General features: G+C 48.7%; 1 protein-coding gene across 3 annotated transcripts in view; it reads right to left on the reverse strand.

The window, feature by feature from the left end:
* LOC106751087 (mothers against decapentaplegic homolog 6) overlaps positions 1-20,423 on the reverse strand; it is a 71,242-nt gene that overhangs the window by 26,415 nt on the left and 24,404 nt on the right. For 2 of the 3 annotated variants that reach the window (XM_014631865.1, XM_014631864.1), the window contains 2 exons: positions 15,996-16,046; positions 6,432-6,518 (listed from right to left, as the gene is read on the reverse strand). In XM_014631865.1, coding sequence (XP_014487351.1) covers positions 6,432-6,518; positions 15,996-16,046 — 138 coding nt within the window. The remainder of the gene's footprint in view (positions 1-6,431; positions 6,519-15,995; positions 16,047-20,423) is intronic. The other variant, XM_014631866.1, reaches the window with a different exon arrangement.

Raw genomic sequence — 20,423 nt, forward strand, 5'->3', positions numbered from 1 at the left:
ACGCACGAACGAACGTTCCAATCGATGGGAGCGAATGTGTTCCTGTATCAATAAAGAGAATACATCGGATCAGTCTTTAATTTCGAGCGAAATCACAAGAATGAACGTTTTAAATGGAGAATTCACTCTATGTGAGTGAAGCGTCACTCGAATTCGAGTGACTCAGCTGCTACTCTAATTTTCGAGTGGAATTTCACTCGTTGAAATGTCAAGACACACAGACGAGCGCGCATGCGGCGTTTTATAACGCGAACCGCAACGAAAACCCGCGTCGAGTTACGTCTCAAGATTGCCGCGAGATCGACGGATATCGAATTTAGAATCGCGAAGATTGCGAGTGGGAGTACGAGCAAATTGGCGCATTGTGCGTATGCTGTAAAAGCGCGCACATTTGTCTCTCACTGGTAAATTATCCGTCATCTACGTCGACGCAGGAACAACTTCGTGCACTTGGACCGAAGTCAACTCCTGCGCCGTCCATCTCTCTGTTTTCACGCTGGGATAAACAGCAACAGCGTCAATGCTAGCTGGTTTCTCTGTCTGGTATTCTCGTCTCTCTCTCTCTCTCTCTCTCTCTCTCTCACTCTCTCTTCCGAGGGAGAGATCGACTCGCGAAATATTAGCGGTGACATAAAATAATTCCACCTGACAGACGTAAATTTATTTCAGACCTAATTGCAACTTTCCGAGAAACAATACAGAGACGCGCGCATATACTTTCGCGTGCACTTCGCGTATATACATGACTTGGACATGAAGCCCGATGTGATAAACGATTATCTCGGAAAACAGTCAGGTTGTATTTTTGAGAGGAAACCAGCGGAAACGCCGGCAAGATACGCGACACGACTGCTTATCGTACGTCACGATGAGAGGAAGCGGCGGCGACGACGGCGGCGACGAATTGTCAATGGATCGTTAATTACTTGGATTACATGTCGCGCGAAATGTACTTTCAACGACGGGAAATCGCATCCGTTGCTCTTCCCGACACGTCGAGAGAGAGAAAGAGGGGGAGATGCCTCCCCTTTAAAGACTTCGATCCGACTTCTCTACCAGACCACAGTGGCCTTGACCCTCTTGCATGGGTCACTCTCGTGGGGAGAGAAAGAGAAGATGAAACATTCGTGCAAACGAAATTGAAACTCGCGTATCGGAACGAACATCCGCGGCTACCGCGAGCAACTTCGTCGAAAGACGACCACGACCTTTCGTGGCTTCGTGAATTACCGATGTACCGTGAAAAGGCCGGAGAATATAATCCCAAACGCAAAAAATAAAAAGGAACTAATTTAAAATATTCGAATTATTTAAATTCTCACACTTGAAAATTTCATTATTCGAACACAATGTGTCCAAGGTTCGGGAATTCGAGACTTCGAAGAGGCGAAACTACGAGTATAGTTTCTAGCCCTAATGGGAAAATATCCCGAACGCGAGAATAATTTCCCTAATTTAGCAAAATGCCCTTCCAAAATTCTTTGGCCGAAATAACAACCTTTTCTCGTGCCGTCGAGGAAGGGAAAAATCCGAATTCGGCGTAATACCAGGAATCCGGCTTTCGAGACGCTCCGTATATAGCCAGGCTTTTATCCCCGAACAAGGAGCGACGGGTCTCGAAGGGATCTCAATTCAGAGAGCGGTCCCGCCGGGTTTCGATGAATGGAACCGGCCCGTTTACTTCGGTTATCGCGTTAGGGCGATAGGGATGGCGCCGGCGGTAATGACGCTCCATTGAGGGATGCGGAGGGTGTTCCGGCGACGAGACGTCGCAGCGAAGAGGAGAGGAACGAGCAACCTGTTGCTTTTACGGCGCCGGGATATATCCGCGTGCCTCTCCTCCACGCAGCAGCACCCACACGCAACATGTTGCAATCCCCGAACCTACGACCGTAAAATATTCGCCGCATGGCTCGCGACGGGCTACCCGCTCGTGCTTGAGAGCTGCCTCTCGCGCCGCACGTAGGTGGACAATTTATCGTCGTGGAAGCGTGGCGAGTGAGACGGAGAAAGAGCTTTGTGTTTGCGCGAGGAATCGTGGAGAACTGTTCCCCATTTCCATTCGGCGTCAAATACTTTCCCACTGAAGGAAGGATTTGGTAACGGTCACCAAGATTTGCTGAAACGTTTCAACTACGTTTAACGTTGAAAATTAATAATATGTTTAATTACTGTAACCAAATCACTAACAAACTTGAAAATTGTTAACAATCTTTGTTCTAGTGCGTAGAACAATAAAATCCTCCGAGATATCGATTAACGCGACATGGACATGATAACAATTACGAGACAGATATAATAAAATCGTGGAATATATAAAGATGTATAATGATAAAGGAGTAATTTGGCAAAGGAATACACAAATATCCCGCAGTAATTATACACAAAAGTCTTGGGAGTCGAGCAAATTTCAAGAGAGAGGGAGAGAGAGAGAGAGAGAGAGAGATCTCAATCGGCACCTGTCGGCCTCGTTCCGCATTCCGGAGTGAATCTCGATCACGGAATCGAGGAATATTACCGGATAAAGCCGGCCGCGCCGGATCTCGCAGGCGCGAGAGAGCCGCCTCCGCCGGCACGGCTCGGCGCGGCGCTCGAGATTCTCGAGAGCCCGAGAGACGGGCGCATTTCGATCGATCGTCGGCCGAAGGCAGCACGGCGACGGCCAAAGCGAGCAACGAGAGAAAGAGTGAGGGAAAGAGAAAGAGGGAGAGACCTAGCGCCAAAATAAATCAATAAAATAGCGAACCGAGTCGGGCACGTAGGTAGGTGCATACACGTACGTATGGATACGAGGCGAGGCGAAGAGAGCCGTGGCACGGCGCGGTGTAGATCGGAGCGGCGCGACGGTCGAGAGAGAGAGAGAGAAAGAGTGAGAAGAGAAGAGAGCCGGAGCGAGCGAGCGAGGTCGAGACACGCGGCAGCTGTCTGGCGCCAGGGTCCCCCTGTTCCCTCAAACAGTCGCGCCGAATGCCACCCACCTTAGCCGACCTATCGTGCCATTCTCAAACCTGCATCCCGGGAGCCGGCTTTCCCTCTCTTTCCTACCTACCCTACCCGTTAACCAGCGTTCCTTCCTCCAGCGACCTTCCCTCGTTGTCCTGCGGACGAGCGGCTCGCTCCGTGGCCGACAACACTTTTGACGGATCGACCACTCGTTCCGCAGCCGTTACTTTCGGGGCTCCACGAGTTTTTGTTTCTTTTCTTTTATATGCGGATTCTTCTCGTTTTGATAGGGTACTTTTCGAATATCGGGCGAAGTATACAAGGTAAAAAATTGTGTGTTAAATTTAATACACATTCACATGTCCCAAACGGCCCGCTCAAAAATGTTTGTCTTAATTTAACACAAGGGATGAATGTATTGAAAAACGTAACACAAATATTACGTAAAAAATCAACATGTTAGAAACTAATACGTTAATCGACACTGAAGTATAAAATGTGTTATTTTTACGCTCACACATGTTAAATCACATTGGCACAACATGAAATGCTGGCATAAACACACGTTAAATTAACATATGGGTATGTTATAAATTTAATACACAAATTTTAACAAGGTCCGTTTTTAACACAAGTGCAAAATGTTTTTTACTGCGTAGATAAAACTGAGGACACACACTTTAGTATCTTCGTTTTCTCGGTGTAATTTCTAAGTTGTAAGACGAGGGGAGGATGAGAAATACATTGTCGTCTACAAAAATGTGAAAAGAAGCCCGGCACATGAGAATCGACAATCGAGCCGCGGAATGCTTCGATCGCGGCGGGAGTTGGGAAACGCGCTCGATCGCGTTCTGATATTTCTGTGCTCTCCCGGAAGCAGCGCTCTATCTATAACTGGCTCAAATAAAAAGGCGACGCGCGCGTGTTTATGATTCCGTGCCATCCTCTCCGCGGCTCTAAACTTCGCGTATCGCGTATTATATTGCCGCGCGCAATATCGCGCAAATATACGTGACGTTCACTAAGCCGACGAAAGTGCAATCGCGTCGCCGACGATTCTCGTTTCCGGCAATCGCGCTGCGGCGCCGGCGACAGATCGAGCGTGCGCGTAATGCGTCGCTCTTAAACCCCGAAGGAATTCCACCGAAAGGAAAACCACTCGAAATACTTCGTCATGAAGAAAAAGAGAGAGAGAGAGAGAGAGATGCGTCTTTCACGTTGCGACACCTCAACATTAATCATTTCTCTTTTGCCTTCCTCTCTCGTGTCAAAAATTAAAATTAAATTCGCACAAGTCCCATATATATATTAGAGAGTGAGAACAAAAGTAGCAGAAGCGAAACAACGATTTAAGCGATGCAATTTAACAAGTCTGCACGATTAAGTCGCCGCTCTAAAGACTCACAAGAGAAGCGAGACAGAGTCCGAAGAATTCGTCGGAAAGCAACATTTAATAGCTCCGGGCTATTACGATATAGCAAAGATGTCTTCTCGATTTTGGTACGTAGTAATACAAATTGCATTCTACGTGACCACTCTCGTGTTAAACGCGCAAAATGACACGAACATCGTATCGTCGTCGCCGGTTGTGTCTCGTTTTCTCGTGTAAAATCGCGAGAAACGCGGGAGCGGGCGGGCGTGTACGCAATTTGCTGCCGGCTTGGGAATGTCTGACGTCGTCAGAGCAGTGGCCTTTGCATTGGCAAAGGCAGATAGTAAAAGTAAAGGCCTCCACGTACGAGAGGAAAACTCGCAGCGACGTCGTCAACGTCGCGAACGTTCCTCGCCCGAGTCGATTGTTCGTTCTTTTCCACCGACGACGACGATGACGACGGTGGGAATTCGCGATCGATCGAGCGTGAACACACGCCACACGCTCCAGGCTTGAACCTTACCACCACCACCACCACGAATCAGATTATATCCGCTCAACGTACGATCAGCAGTTTATCTATTAAAATACCTTTGAAGCAAGCTTGATAATTATAAATAAATCAACAATCGCGTTGTAATGCTGTTTCCCATCGTCGGAATTCTTCTTTATTGTCAAGACTGCATTTCTGCATCACACGAGTCGTACCGTTTCCGTATCGTCGAACGGAGAGTATTTTTGAAACAAGCTTCATGATTACTTTTTCCCCCAAAGAAGATAAGAAAGCAAAAAATCTGAATCGAAAACGGAGGAAAAAAAACCGTTTTTCCGAGATTTTAAAACTATATCAGTCTATAGGCTATCTAAATAGGCGCAAACCATCTTTGAGAGCGTCAAAGTAGTATAAAAAAATTTCTACCCTCCGCATCACTGTAATCGTTCGCGTTTCCAGATTCCGTGTCGTCGTGGGAAAAATCTCGGGACGGCGGAAAATGATCGGACAACATCGCGAGCGCGGAATGCAATGCGGGGAAACGTGGCCGTCGTCGTCGACGACGATGCCGATGTCGCGGCGAGAGAACGCGTTCGTTCGCTCTCGCTTTCCTCGTTCTGGCCGGGGCCAAAAGCGTTTCAGGCGTTCCACGAAGCAACGCGAGAGCCCGAGAGCGGCCCGAAAAACGACGAGTTCGCGATCCGCGCGGTGCGTCATGCGTGAAAACCTGCGCGCGCGTCAGCCCCGTGGAACGTGCATGCTGAGGAAATTTCTTCGCCGACCGCCGTCGGACGCCGACGATGCATCACTCCGCCTTTTCGAGAAAATTTCGCAGACCGATTGTCGTAATCGCGTGTCATCGAACGCGAAATCGCCGGGCACATCGAAATACTCGTCGTTCCATCGCGAGGAACGTCGAAACTTTTCTATATCGATATATCCTTGAAATTTCTCGGAGTGGAAAAGTATTTTCACTCGAAGCGATAGCGAAGACAGCGTCACTCGAAATAGCGAGAATGAATGTTTCATTCAAGCTTAAGATGGATTCTGACTCGTTATGAGCAAACGTTCCAATCGACTGGAGTGAACACGTTTCTACGACGGTAGAACGCATTAGATTCGCTCCCCTTCGAGTGAAACGTCATTCGAGGTGACTCGGTGGTCACCCTGCCTTTTCGCGTGAGATATTTGGAGTGCAAAGAGCGCGATTTCGGTAAATTTATCGCTCGTGAAAAATAATGTCCAACGTACGAATTCGCTCTCGTGCATTTCTCTCGCGTAAATTATCCGAAAAGGAAACCCGCCGCGCGAGAAGAGATCGATGGCGTCGATCAAAGTTACCCACGTGGATAGAAGCGCAGCCGTTGATCAGTAGGCGTAAGTCGAAGAGCGGCTTGACGATTAGTCGCGACTCGTGGAGGAAAAAGGAAGGCTAAGAATCGTTTCGCTTATCCGAAAACTCGCTAAAGTCGTGCCGAAATCCGACTCGCCACTTGACAACCCGCTGCTGCTGCCGTCTCGTCGTCATCGTTATAAAGACCCTCGCGGGACGCTCCGTATATCTCTCGACGCAAGACCCGAGAGCGTATGGGGGGATACGTATAACCTTGAGGACATAGTTACCTTCTCCGTTGGTGGTAAGCGAGCCGGGAAGTGGCAGGGGCGTGCTGTTTTTGCACCGACGTTGATCCCCTTCGCTGGGCGCGCGATCTGAAAATAAACGGCAACCCCTTGAGAAGCTTTCCTCGCGCGAGACTATTTCTTCCTCTCCCTCTCTCTCACGTCTCTCATTTTTTCTCTCTTCCTGTCTCCACGCCCGCAACACGCTCGCGCACATACTCCCGTTTTCTTTCTTCCTCTCTCTCACACCTCACGCTTCTTTTTCCGAAAAGACGAGGAGGAGAGCGCAGATGCGTAATCGATCCGAGGGGGCGAGAAATCGACGGGAAAAGACGCGCGAGAATCGACACATCGAGCGATATTGCAACGTAATGCATCGTCACTGTATATGACAAGGTTTGTTATCTCGCGAGAGAGACTTCGACGGGTTCGATTCTCGCGCGAAACGGCTGAAAAAGTCTCGCGTCGCGCAAAAGGCTTACTGTCGGCAGCGAAGTTCCACGTAATCTTCTCATGTACGACCGCACGCCGTGTCTCCCCGCGGCTAATTGACGTAATACCCCAGCCAGGATGCGATTTTTTTCGCTTTATCGAATGGCATAGATACGATTTCCCCGGCAGATGCGTAACGACGGTACGATTGTGCACCGTGTCGGAAAAAAAAAGGAAAAAATTACAACGAAATCTCTTCAGCGGCTCTTAACACCAACATGCGTCGTCTTAATACCGCGAATGTGCACGAGGTAGACGGTCGAGAGCGAACCGAGTAGCAAATTAGCCGGCTTTTCTTGTCTATTTATTGTAAAAAGAGAGAAACGATTCACGGTGACTTGCTACTACTCCTGATTCTCCCGCCGTGCGTTTCCACTCGTCGCCGCGATTAACGGCGTCGACAATTCGCGAGAATTCATGATCGCTCGCCGCGGGTTGCGCGACGATAATTAAGCGCGACGATTTTCACGGGCCGAGACAGAAACGGCCAAGGTAATCGCGGTCGCGTGATTCATAGTTCCTCGTGGAAATTCAAACGTCTCTCTCGTTCTCGCGCTGCCATACGCGGTGGCACAAAGGAGGGTGACAGAATCGTCGAAAATAATGATCCGCCCGGGACGGATAATTTATTCGCCGCGTGCCGTGGCAAAGGTCTCGTGTATAACAGGCGGGAGCGACCGGCTAATTCGCGCGAAACAATGCTAATCTATCCGTTTTCCTCGTAAACGGCCCACGAGCGCTCGATTTAATGCCCACCGAGATTCGTTTGTTTCTCTTGCGCCTCGCAAGGCTCGTCCTTTAATTCGGCTCACAAGAGTTCTTTCAATTTCTACGAACAAAAGCCGCTTATCGTATCCACATGTAGCTTTCAAGATTTATTCAAAAGAATCAAATTCGAATTAAACCGATGAGATTAAATTTGATAATTTAATTAAATCAAATACGAATTAAATTCAAGATAATTGCAGCTTAAGAACCACATGGAAAATCAATTGGTATCAATTCAAGATTCATACTTTCATATATAAGCAAGAATATATAATTCTATACGAATATAAAAGTTGCTTATAAAAAAGTTCATATATTTTCACTAAAAATATCATATTCTTATCATTTGGTAATAATTTTCATGAATTGAGAGGGAAAAATACTGGGCAAAAAGGACGATATCTTTAAACAAATACTTTCTCATTCTTCTGAAATTCTTGATTTGAAGATGTCGTTCTTTTTATCCAGTATTTTTTCCTCTGAATACATGAAAATTATTCTTGATTACGATATTTCTAGTGGAACTATATAGAATTTCTTCACGTAAGCAAGTTTTATCTTCACAATATTATATATTCTTGCTTATATATGAGAATATGAGTCCTGACACTAATATTTATTTCCGTGCAACCGTTTAAAATGAGACGTTCCGTAAATGGAATATCTCAAACGATCGTTGCGCGAATAGCGGGCGCTTAAATTAAAGAAGGTCTCGAGACAAAATGTTTTTTTATTTCGTCCTTTTTGAGGATCGATGGTATGTTAATAATTTTAGAGATAGACCCCCGTAGAAGGCCGGACCCATTCACTAAAAGAGAAGATGACGTCAGAAAAGACAAGTCGGACGAGAGGGCGGTCGCATTCCTTTTGGATTCCACAGGCTCGTTCCTGCGGGAGAAGTATTTCCTGCCGTCGCGCCCAAGAACATTAGAAAGCGATGAGGACGGGCGAGCTAAGAGGGAAAGAGGGCTTCAAGGATCTAGAAGACAGTTCTCTATTTTTAGGACGGAATTATTCGAAAATCCGCCGGCCGTGCCGCCGCTCGTCGACGCAACGGACAAACTCTCGGAAGAGAGAGATGATCGTCTTCCTTCTCTCCTCCTTTCTCGCCAAAATACTCGTCCTGTTTCCCACGCGACCGCTTGTCCGCAGTTGTTACGTAAATAGAACCCGAAACTTGCCCAACTCTTTTCCCAGACAAATTTCCGCCGTCCCCCTCTCGTTACGAGATTAACTTCGATAACATCAAAGTGACAGCAACGACCGGCGGAAATGCGACGATTGTATCGCCGAGGAAATATATATCACTGTCATATTTTTACAATCGGCTAAACATTTCCAAAAATTATCTTCTCGTCTCTCGGCGCTTCTTATTATCTTTCATATTATTGTATCCAACGATCTCTCCACGATGACCGAAAGAAAAGTTGCGCCGATACAATCGTCTTCGCAAATTTGGTCGAACTAAAAATTACGAGATTCGCGACTTGAGTTCTTCGCCTTGGTTTGACTGACTTTCACAGTTTTCAGGATTTTCCCGACTTGCGCGGAAACTCCGATGCGCTACGCGGCAAACAATCGGAGGCGCGCGCAAACGATCAACGGCGCAAATATTTGTTCGTACGATAAGGAACAAATTGACACGCGAACCCGCGGGTTTTTATTATACCCGGTATCGTCGGTGTCCAATACAGCAGCGCGCGCAAATACAATTTATTTACAAAGTGGCCAAGCGGGAAAACGAGCTCGCCGCGCGGTTTTGGCACGCGCGTCACTCCACAAAGGGAACGTAAATATAATTCCGCGAATTACGCGTGTCACCGTAAGCCGTTAAGTGCCACGCGAATCTGCGAGATAGTGTCACCGCCGAGTTTGCAAAAATATATAGCCACGCGGAAGATTCGGCGGCGGCGCCACCGCGCGGCGCTCACCCACCAAGGTGAGCGGATTCGTGAATTATGAGTTTTGGCTTGGGAAACCGCGAGAGAGAAAAAGAGAGAGAGAAAAGGGATGTCACCACGACCGTAACTTCTCTCCTCCGACGACATTAAGTATGGTTTGCGCAAGCCTTGGACACGAAATATTATTTATATGCAAGAGAGAGAGAGAGAGAGAGAGAGAGAGATCAAAAAGTAACATTAGAGCTTCTCTGATAAGGTAATTACAAAAATTATAATTACAATCAACCTACATCGGTTCTTGAAAAGCGGCGATTAATATTTCATCATATGTGATCAAAAGTCTAAGAGCCTTGAAATAATCAACGACGCATTCGGTTTCTGCATGCAAACGACGCATACAGCCTCATAAGGTAACCGGTCACAATTCATCGTTCTGCTAAATCACGAGTATCGTATCGCAACGTAAGTCGTTGTGAATGTCGTGACATTGGAGACCGAGCGACGTCACACATTATAATGCGCCGCGCGGCGTACTCGCGCGATGCGTCGTCGACTAGCGGGTAAAACTGCATCGAATTAGGATCTCGCCGGCGGATCTTCAAAAGCGGAGCGGCGGCATCATCTCGTCGGGCTCCTCCGATCCGGAAATCGGTGCGCGCGCGCCTGAGTGAGCGAACGAACGCGCTCTCTCGATCGCAACTCGCTGCCGGCGCGAGATCGGTACGGCGAAGGAGGCAGCGGAATGCGAGAGAGCCACTCCCGCTGATCGCGGCGATTCGTGGCGGTCGAGCGGAGACGAGAGGAGAGCGAAAGGAGGATGGAGCGGAGAGGATGAAAGAGAGAGAGAGAGATTTCATTATACGGAGTATGCAGCTCCTAACCGCATAGCTCGTCAATAACAGACTTCCCGACGAATTTCAGGTCAAATCTTTTCCCTTCCCGCGAGTTCGACGCGAGTAAGCGCCGCGATCTCTTCGATCTCCGCCGCGGTATCTCGCGTATATCAATCCGGACGACGCTCTGAGCGAAATAGCCGAGTTTGTTTAGAGCTTCGTCATCGGTGGAATAAATGCGGTGGAAGGTGCGCTTCGGGAGGAGAAGGTAAAATCAAACAAACCAACAGGCGCAGAGAACGGAGAGGAACGCGCGAAAGGCACGAGGAGCGGGGAGTAAACGAGGAAGAGCAGAGAGAAGCCGAAGGGTTGCGTGTGTGTAAGGGCAGAGGACGAGAGGAGTGCGTGCGTGCCTGAGTTTGCTCTCTCGACCAAAGTGGGCAAGACGGTGAAAGACTGACGGAGACAGAGAGACGAGCGAGCGAGTAGTAGAGAAAGGGGGGGAGGGTCAAGAGGGAAGAAGAGAGAAGAAGAGAGAGGGATGTATCAAGGACGCCGAAGAAGCGGGTAGGCAAGAGCCAGGCGACAGGCGCCCACCGCTCCGTTCTCGGGGCCTCGTGTTACCGGTATACATCAGCCCCTCCCTTCGGCCGGCGCTAAGGGGCCCTATACGTGCCCTTAACCTCTCGCGGCACGGCTTACGTACGGAGACTTGCGTTCCTTCAAGGTTGTGTACGAAAGTACCGAACGGTCGCGCGCGCGCACGCGACTTTCGACAGCGCCGCGATCTCTATTAGCGTCGCGAATTTTTGTCGAGACGGCGAAGACGTTCCTCAAAATCTGCCTCTTTTTTTCTACATTCGCATCTTATTCATTCCGTTTTCTTTTTTTTCTTTCCAAGGCGACAAAGTCGTTGATTTAATTTTAACTGCGCGAATTTTCCTCCCCACGTACTTAACGTTCGCATCACGCCGCGACGATTGACGTCGCAGATCTTACCGAAGCGAGACGCTCCTCGGAATCTTTTATCACGTTCGCGCTCTATTCACCGGCGTTTTATTGCGGCACAGGCAGAAATTCGCCCGGTGAATTTCATTTTCCACCGTCGCGCGTCAACGCCGGAGCGATTAACGTCGCGAAAATCCGACAGCCCGGGGACGAATCGCGGAGAGAGGAGTTGAAAAAAACGCGAGCCGTGCAACGCGGCGGCGGCGACGCTTGTCCTCGTGCGCGTTTGAAAGGGACTGTTCGCGCGCGCGTTGTCCTTCGTCGTATTCGTTGAAATTTGCGCAACCGCCGGCGGGACTTCGTATCTGACACGGAGCGGGTATCGAGTTACGGCGCACCGCAAAGATTCCTGATCGCACTTCCGTTTTTCCGATAATCCCGCACAGAAAGTTTCTTGGGATCTCATTGCAATCCCAGTGATCTGATTTCCCAAAATAATTATGAATGCAGGCAGAGGTGTGCGAATCGTTCGAGACGAATCACTGTTGGATCTGAAAGGTTCGAGTGGCTTGATAATTTCGAATCATCAGCGGTTCGATAGCAAATCAGTCGATCACTGCAAATTCATACTGTATGATCATAAATTACAGATACTTTGTGAGGTGAACGTGCAATTTGAAAACGCTACTATCAGCATCGCAGAAAGAAGCTTTGTCTCATGTTTCAAATAAGAATGGTGTTCTCAATTGGTATTTTAATGAGATAACCTGTTTTGAGACAACTTTGTGCTTTCTAATAGGAATGTATGCTGTAAATGGGAAAATTTCTACGCGGGACGGGGGACACGCTTATTCACAGCGAAGGGACGGGAACGTACGGGCAACCGGAAGGAACGTCGTCGGCTGATCAACGCTTATCAGATTAATAGAAAAAGTTGTGCGCAATATACTCGCGATACCCAAGCTATAATCGTATAATATATGTATAACTTCGCACAGAAAAGTCTTTCCTGGAACGCCCAATAGATAACGCTCTTATCTACATAATATCTAACTGGAAGCAACAATATACGCGTATGGGATTAGAAATAAAGACGACAAGAAGTTCGAAAAATTTCCCGGTAGGGTGTACGGGTTCGCGGAAAAACGCGGAGGTGATAGGTCAACTCGCAGTCGCATTTTCTCCGCCGAGTAATCCGCCCCGCCGCCGCGTTTCACGAACGCGAGTTCCCTCGGAATGTCCCCCCCCCCCCCNATGTCCCCCCCCCCCCCATGGATTCGACTGAATCTCCGGTACGAACGCGTCCCGCGAACAGCAACAAGTGGCGGGACTTTTATCTCCGGCACGCGGGACGTCGGCGGTGGCCCAGTTTCCGCGACCGGGCGTAAATTCGCGCGCCCGAAAGACAGATTTACGGCGGGTCACTTCGTTCCCGAGGACCGCTCTCCGTTTTCCTCCTACACCGGGGAAGAACGAGCCACTTGCCGGCGCGTGTTTCCCGACGCTCTAGGTCATCGGTATCGCGCCGGCACGCGCATAAAACGGTCGTTATCGAGCCGTTAAGTGTCCGTACTTAACGAATAGCTAACGTTAAAGGCGGCTTTATCCCGATATAAGGAAAGAACCGGTCGCCACTGCGACGCGACGATACTACGCCCCGGCGCCGCTCCGTAAAATTTAACTCACCGATAAACAACGAAATAAAAATGGAAGACCGACCCGTGCGGCTCGGAGAAGATAGGGAGAAATGCCTTGGGAAATTTCGAATTCGCGCGGTTTCGAGACACCACCGTCCAATCGCAACAACCGTTTAAAGCACAAGTGCGCCAACCTCGATCGAGGGCGACGACGTAGGCGGTCTGTATTTATAACGCGCCCTGCGGATTTAATAATACCTTCAAGAACGCCGGACCTTCGCGGCTGGATCCTCTTTATATAAATGCGCGGAGAGGCCCGCGCGGTACGCACGGTCCTCTCTATCGACAGGAGGTATTGACCTCGGGGCGGTACACACCGGCCGCCCAGCAGTATTTCTCCGCCGTTCTGTGTGTGTATATATAAGTGCGTCCATAATCTATAGACGCAGAGACGGACACACATGTACGTCGACGAACGAACGCGCGGTTCTCCTAGCTGCAGGCGCTATTATTTCGTCATATTATGCTTGGCACACAAACGCGCCAGCGGTAACACCGACCGGACGGAGACGCTTACGCTATCGACTATTTTTCACAAGTAACAAACGTCGAGAGTGAAGTAAAAAAAAAAAGAGAAAGAAAAGATACGATATACCGCAACAGCTTCAACGCTATCTCCGACGCTATCGTCCGGTAACCGATATCTAGTAGCGCGGTTTAACTGAAGAGTGCAAGTACCGCGCGACAACAACCCCGGCTACACCATCGATCGTCTTTTTTTCTTATTATTTTACGAACGCTTCACGCAACGAAGAGGACACCGATGAACGGGAGGAATCGGGAGGTACTTAGCACTCTCTCGCGTAATTGCGCAACCAGCTCTCTCGAACGAGAGAACCGTCGCCACCACGGTGGGATTTCTCGACGAAAACGATCGAAAGGCGGTGGCGAATCTATCGATGACTGGAGAGCCGATCCGCGCTCGCTCGCTCGCTCGCGTCGATCCCGAGAGAACCAGTTTAGGATCAAGCACGGATGGAGAGAGAGAAAAGGGAGAGAAACGCGGGAGGCGGCAGTCAAAACCAGGGACGAGGAGAGCGCGCGACGGGAGAGGAGGAAGCGAGAGGTGGACGCGGTCGGCAGAAAATATCGCCGCGAACATCTCTCCCCGGTGTCTTTCTGCGAGTTACGAAGCGGTTTCCTTATGTTTATCGGGGCTTCGATTTTGCGATACTTTGCCCGTGTTTCGCGCGACACATCGCTCGACGCGAACTCGAATTTCCTCGGGGGACAAGCGTCGAAATGACAAATTTTGTGCATCAATCACGCGAGTGAGTCTGAGGGCCACCTCGGTTGTCGGTATTGTTAGTTGAAGAACTACGTTAGTTATTATTATTTAAGTTCACGGGGAAAATTATCCTTTCGGTACAGTAAATACGGAAAAGTTTACGTTTGCGAAGACTTTGTGAATGAAATACAAAAATAAACGAATTACGTGCGATAGGTAGTTTGAATAACAGAATCCTGAGAGAACTGAGAGAAATATTAGAAAAATCAATATTATTCGAGAATTCGCTTCCTGGTATTGATAAACGATTCATTGTTTTCAATTTACTATGTAATATTCTATGTTAAGCTAAGTGAAATATTATATAAATAAATGTAATAAACTGAAAACATAATCTATAGTTTTTAAGTTTTGGACGAAAAAACTCATTTTTCTCATTTTTTTCCGCGAAATTTTTATTTTCCTGCCTTCTTTACCGAGGACAATAAATATGGTGGATTTTAACCAAATACACATAAATTTTTCTAAATGAATTTTCGTAGACGGAAACCGAAAAAATCCGCGGAATAATTGGGGAAGAACAACTTTTTTCACAACTCTAAAACTATAACACAATTTTATAATTTAAGAGATGTTTTATAGGATAATTTATAATCGGAACTTTCGGTATGAAAAAGTAAAAAGCGCGATTTTACGTCGCGTTGAATGTCAATATCGGCGATGCGCGCGAGATCGATCAGCCTCCAGCCCGGTGGGTCGATATTAGCTGGCGGATCAACCGCTGAAACGGCGATACCATGAAACCTATCGGTATATCACGATCAACAGGATCGGCTTACGGCAGCACGTAGTCGCAATCACGACGAATCGCGAGCAAATGCACGTTATTCCGATTTTCGTTTCGTTTACTTGCACTTGTTCAGTTTTTTCTGACATATTCGCAATAAGAATGTTTACTTGTTGACTTTAGCCGCCGAAGGCCCAAAGAACTTCCGAGAACCGTGTTACCAGGATATAACTGTGTATCTGCGTCACAGTGTAGATCCTCATGGCATTCTCACGGTAGTCTTCTGTTTGTCCGCCTTATTGGACGATGTCGCAATATCGAGTTCCCGATGCACGAAAAGAAGCATATCAACACCTGATCTTATTTATCAAGCTTGATCGTCGCGCGCGAATATCCGTCGTCAACGTACGGCAAGTTAATTCGACTCATCGGCGATCGCGTATCAAATTAAAGAAAAGCCACACGTCAGAATGTATAAAAAAGGATATTTTACGATGGAATTAAATATCGCGATAATGCGGCTTTTAAAAAGTAAGTGTGCCAACGAAGGGTTAATCCTGTCATGAAAATTGCCTCGGGATATTAAAATATTATACACCGACCGGTTTGCAATACCGGGATGATTTCAGAGGTGCGAAAATCTGAGAGAGAGAGAAACGGTGTCACGCATTCTCGTCCCGGATTATCCCTAACCTTGCTTTGGGCTAGGTCGTGAGACACAACACACGCTAGGAAAGACGAACCTCGCTGCTTGTACGGCAAACGTTTGCAAGCAATAAACATGAGTTATCGCCGGCATGGTTGCACGAAGACAACAAGCGTGTCCGCACACGCATACACAGACACATATTTATGTACATTCATACGTCGTAGGCACTCCTGATTACGGCGTGAAAGACGAGAAGACACTCACCTTCGGGTCTCAGTCTGTCGGTGATAAGGCAGTACGGGGGTGGCGGCGACTCTGAAATCAAAAGAATGATAGTTAAAACCTTCCATTTTATTTCGTGTCTTTGTAGGAAATACGGAGGTTCAAACAACGATATTTCATTTTAATGTCCTTATTTATATGATTTAATTTGACTTCAATCTTCGTTATTCCCGCTCTAACTTTCCGATATCACTTCTCTTGCGAGAAATACAAGTTTAAGCGACAATAATCTCTCATCGAGTTAGACGTGAAACTTTCAATCTTATGTAGCGTGTTTAGCATACGTAAGCAATTTTATCTCTATTTTGATATTTTTATCTGTAATCTGTAGCTCAAATCTGGCCAATTGTTAGAGGAGGTGGAAGCGGGCATCGTTAAATGATTTATATAACGCATCCACGCTGTCCGTGTATACTACCGTTTCCGTCACTTTCGGCCAAACTTGCTCGGTATCGACCGTGCAGGAGGGCATTGAGAAACGGACCCAAGGTCCCGCGCGGCTTTCGATTAAGTCGAATTAATGGCATACGACGCGAACCAGGACAACGCGAAGTATCGCGCGACATACGACGACGCGGGCGCCCGTTAGAGAGAAGTCCAGGCCCAAAAGCGGCGAGGGATTCTATTATTGGCGCAGCGGCGAAACCGGTATGCCGTTTTTCGTCCTTTTACGTATCGCCCTGAAAGTATAGAGGACAAACCGAGGCGCGAATATCTCAAACGTCAAGGTAACCCGACGCTCCGCACCTAAGAAAACGAAACCCCGCCGTCGCTGGCAGCGCATGGCCGAGATACGTATGTACAAACAAGTAATTGCATCCTCGAGGAACTCACCCGCCGCGACCAAAAAGAGCTCGCTACTCAATTAGCCTTTATCCAGACACTCAATTTGGCCGAACAATACTTCTTCGTGAATACGAATGTTTCGCAAATTAACTTGGCTCAAAAACACCCGCGAAATCAATATCATTAATCAAGCGCTCGATTACACCCTATCGCAATGTTACAATCTGACGAAAACATTTCGGGGACAAAACTAAGTGTGTTGTTGCAAAAATTACTTTTCCTTCGAAATAAACGTGAAATCGATGTGGTGTTCTTTCAAAATATGATACCTCTTGAGCCAACCGTGATCGATGGAGCGATTCTCCTCCAGAGAACACACCGAGGAAGCGCTCCAATTACTCGGACTGATGCGTATTTCGAGACAAGAAAGAAAAAACAAGACACTTCCACGCGAGATTTTATCGTTATATCTGTGGTTATTTGGAAAAAGAAGAAGACCGATTACTTTTATCGGTCGCATCGTTCCTGCAAATAATAACAACCGTCACAAAATACACAGACGGGAGGGATAATCTCCGGGAGGGGACATCCGAAAAGTAAAGAAAATCCATTTCGAAAGACATGTCTGTCGAGCGCGGGCGCGATACGACGCGGGAGAGAAATCGCCCCGAAATTCCTAGACGATAACGAGCGCGACGGCGTAGAGCGCGGCGTCGCGTCGACGCGTAATGGCCGCTTGATGCGCCTACACACACGTGGGATCCTCTCTTTCCCTCCAGAGTCGCGGAGAAGAGCCGACCGGCTGCCGCCGGCGTCGCCGAGCTTTAATAAAAGCCGGCGGCGTGTCGCTCATCGACGCACCTCGAACTTTGAGCTAGAGTTGGCACGATTTGAATAACAAGATGCGCGCGAGTTAAACGGCGATATTTTAGCCTCTAATTAAGGCACTTATAATAAACGCGGCGCTCCCGTGCCGTTACGTAATAAGCCGGCCGCGCCGAGAGTGTCTCCACCTCTCTCCCCTTCCGTCCCGTTCGGGCGGGATACGCGACTCTATAAGCTAACCATTCCTACGCCTGTTTACGCGATTGTCAGTCACGAACGATAAATGTTAATGTACTTATTAACCTACTCATCCCGCCTGGCGCGTCACATATATCGATTTCAAAGCACGGGGAATGTCGCGCGCACGTGCGCGACGACGAGGCGATCAATAAGCGAAGAAGAACTGCACGCCGGCAGTTTTGCAAAAAGTGAAGGAACGTCTCACGAATCGCGGTGGTAAAGTCGCGAGCGCCAAAGTATCGTATCGAATTGATTTGAAAGGTTCGGAAGAAACCGGGCTTTTTTCGGTTTCTTCCTGCAAAAAGCTGGAAAACCTCGTTTCTTCATCTATTTTTTTCCCCATTTTTCCGCGATTTTTCAGTTTCTATCCGTAGAAAAATTGAAAAATACAAACTTTTAAACTATAGATCAAAAGTCGGATACAGGTGATCAGGAGTTTTTGAAATTGGAATTCGAGGAGTCGATCGACTCGACTGGTCAAGTTCCAATCTCCGATCCGTGACCCGTGATTTTTAACAGCCTCAGTCTGATACAAGCTGAGAAATCGCGACATATTATTCCACGTATCGCGCGCGCCGCGACACGTCGTTCGCACCGTCTACCGGCGATAGGATCGTCGTCGTCGTCGCGCAAGAAGAGGAAAAAGAAAAGCGCTACGACACGTGGAAATCGCTTCCTGTGGACTTTCGGACATGAATGAATGCACGCGTTGCGGCGGAAGAGGGGCGGAGAAAGTCGCGCACATTACGCGTCGGAACGTGGCGGCGATAAAAACCTGCGCGACGGTTTGCGTAACGACGACGACGACGACATCACCGCCACCTCCGCCGCCGCCGCCGACCGATGATAATCGATTCGCCGGCGTGAATTATTAACGGCCGCCTCGGCAATGTTCGAACGCCGCCGAATGTAAAAACAGATAAAGACGGCGACTTTGCGTCGCGTTACGAAAACAAGGCGCCACCGCGGGAGCGATTTACGCGGCGATAAAACACGCTCGCGCCGCCGATCTGATACGAAATTAGCGTACGGTATCGGCGATCGCGCTGACAATGGTCGCGCGTCCGAGAACCGACGTGGAGCGTAAATCGAGCTGACGAGAGAGAGAGAGAGAGAGAGAGAGAAAGAGAAAAAAATAGGCGAGAATGCTGCCACCATGATTACTCGTCATCGCGTGTATCGGTTATGTGGGACGGACGGAGGAGCATTCGCTCGCTCTTTGTTGCATCGAATACGGACGCGATACGAATATGCGCGCTATTTCGAGCGACACGGACGCCAAATAACCGCGTGCGCGTTCTACACGGTGTCGTTGCACGTGCGGTACACTAAAATACCCGCGGATCGAGAATCAAATATTTACATCGGCGAAATAAAATGTGTGTCAAGTACACACACGACGATTTCTCGAGCGCGTGTCTTTCGCGAAAGATTTATTCGCGTTTAAGCGCGCGAGAGAGGCTAAATCACACTACTTTCTATCTCTCTCTCTCCTCTTTTTTTCCTCTTCTTCCTCGCGATCACGCGTGTTTCTAAGCCACATACGCTGCGGAAATGATATCATCGGGAATGCGAGCATGTGGATAGTCAACAGTCGCGCGACGAAAGGCTCCGTGTTCGCGCGCCTGAGGTCTTTGTTGTTTTGAACAAGGAAGTTTGATTTAAGTGCCTGCGGAATTTGCTACGCATCGCGCGGCGACGCTCGAATTCCCAGGAAACCTATTCCCGATCCGTCGAAGCTATTAAAACGCGCATCTGTGTCCCAGAGACCGAGATATAATAACATTCGGTACCGGCCAAGACCCCCCCCCCTCCCCGGACGCCTTCGCAGCGCCCAATTTCGGTGAATCACAAAAATCTCGACGATCGAAGGTCGTTGGCGTCGCGAGTGGGCGTATTTACGCCCGCGAACCGCTCCGGTAAATCTACGCGGTCCATAATGCGATCCATCGAACTTTCAACTAATTTGTTCACCCGTAAGGACGAATCGGAGAATCATTCTGCGCTGAAAATTAAATGACGACGTATCAAGATTCAGGAGAATACGTAAATAATAAAATATCATTCCCTCCCTTTCACTCGACTCGAGGCGAACTCCGCGTTAGCGGACATTAAAGTTGCAGCCTTCAATTCTGGCGGTCCCGGCAGCTCATTTTTCCGCGAAATTTTGATCGAACGCGAGGATCGGAACGAGATCGAAAAAACGCCGCTCTATTTTAACGCGAGCCATTCCGCCGATGCGGAGGCGGGATTCGGCGGGGTTTCTCGGCCGATTCGAGGCAAGTCGAAGTGCCTGGTGTCTGTCTGCCTGCCCGCCTTCCTTCCTTCGTTCGTGGGGTTCGACTCAGTTCGGTCAGCTCCTCGGCTAATGCCGGCTGGCCTCGACAATTAGCTGGCGCCAGCAATGACACGCAGCGGCGCCGGCCTGCGCCCCCCTCCCTCCCCCCACTCTCTTTCTCTCTCTTCGCGTCGTCGTGTCCCACCTCGCCACCCCGCGCGACGGTCCCGCCGACGGCCGCGACGGACCGTCCCCGCTCGCACCGCGTATCTCCTCGTCGC

This window comes from Dinoponera quadriceps, unplaced genomic scaffold, assembly GCF_001313825.1.
Source record: "Dinoponera quadriceps isolate SergipeBrazil2010 unplaced genomic scaffold, ASM131382v1 scaffold8292, whole genome shotgun sequence".
Classification (NCBI taxonomy): Eukaryota; Metazoa; Arthropoda; class Insecta; order Hymenoptera; family Formicidae; genus Dinoponera; species Dinoponera quadriceps.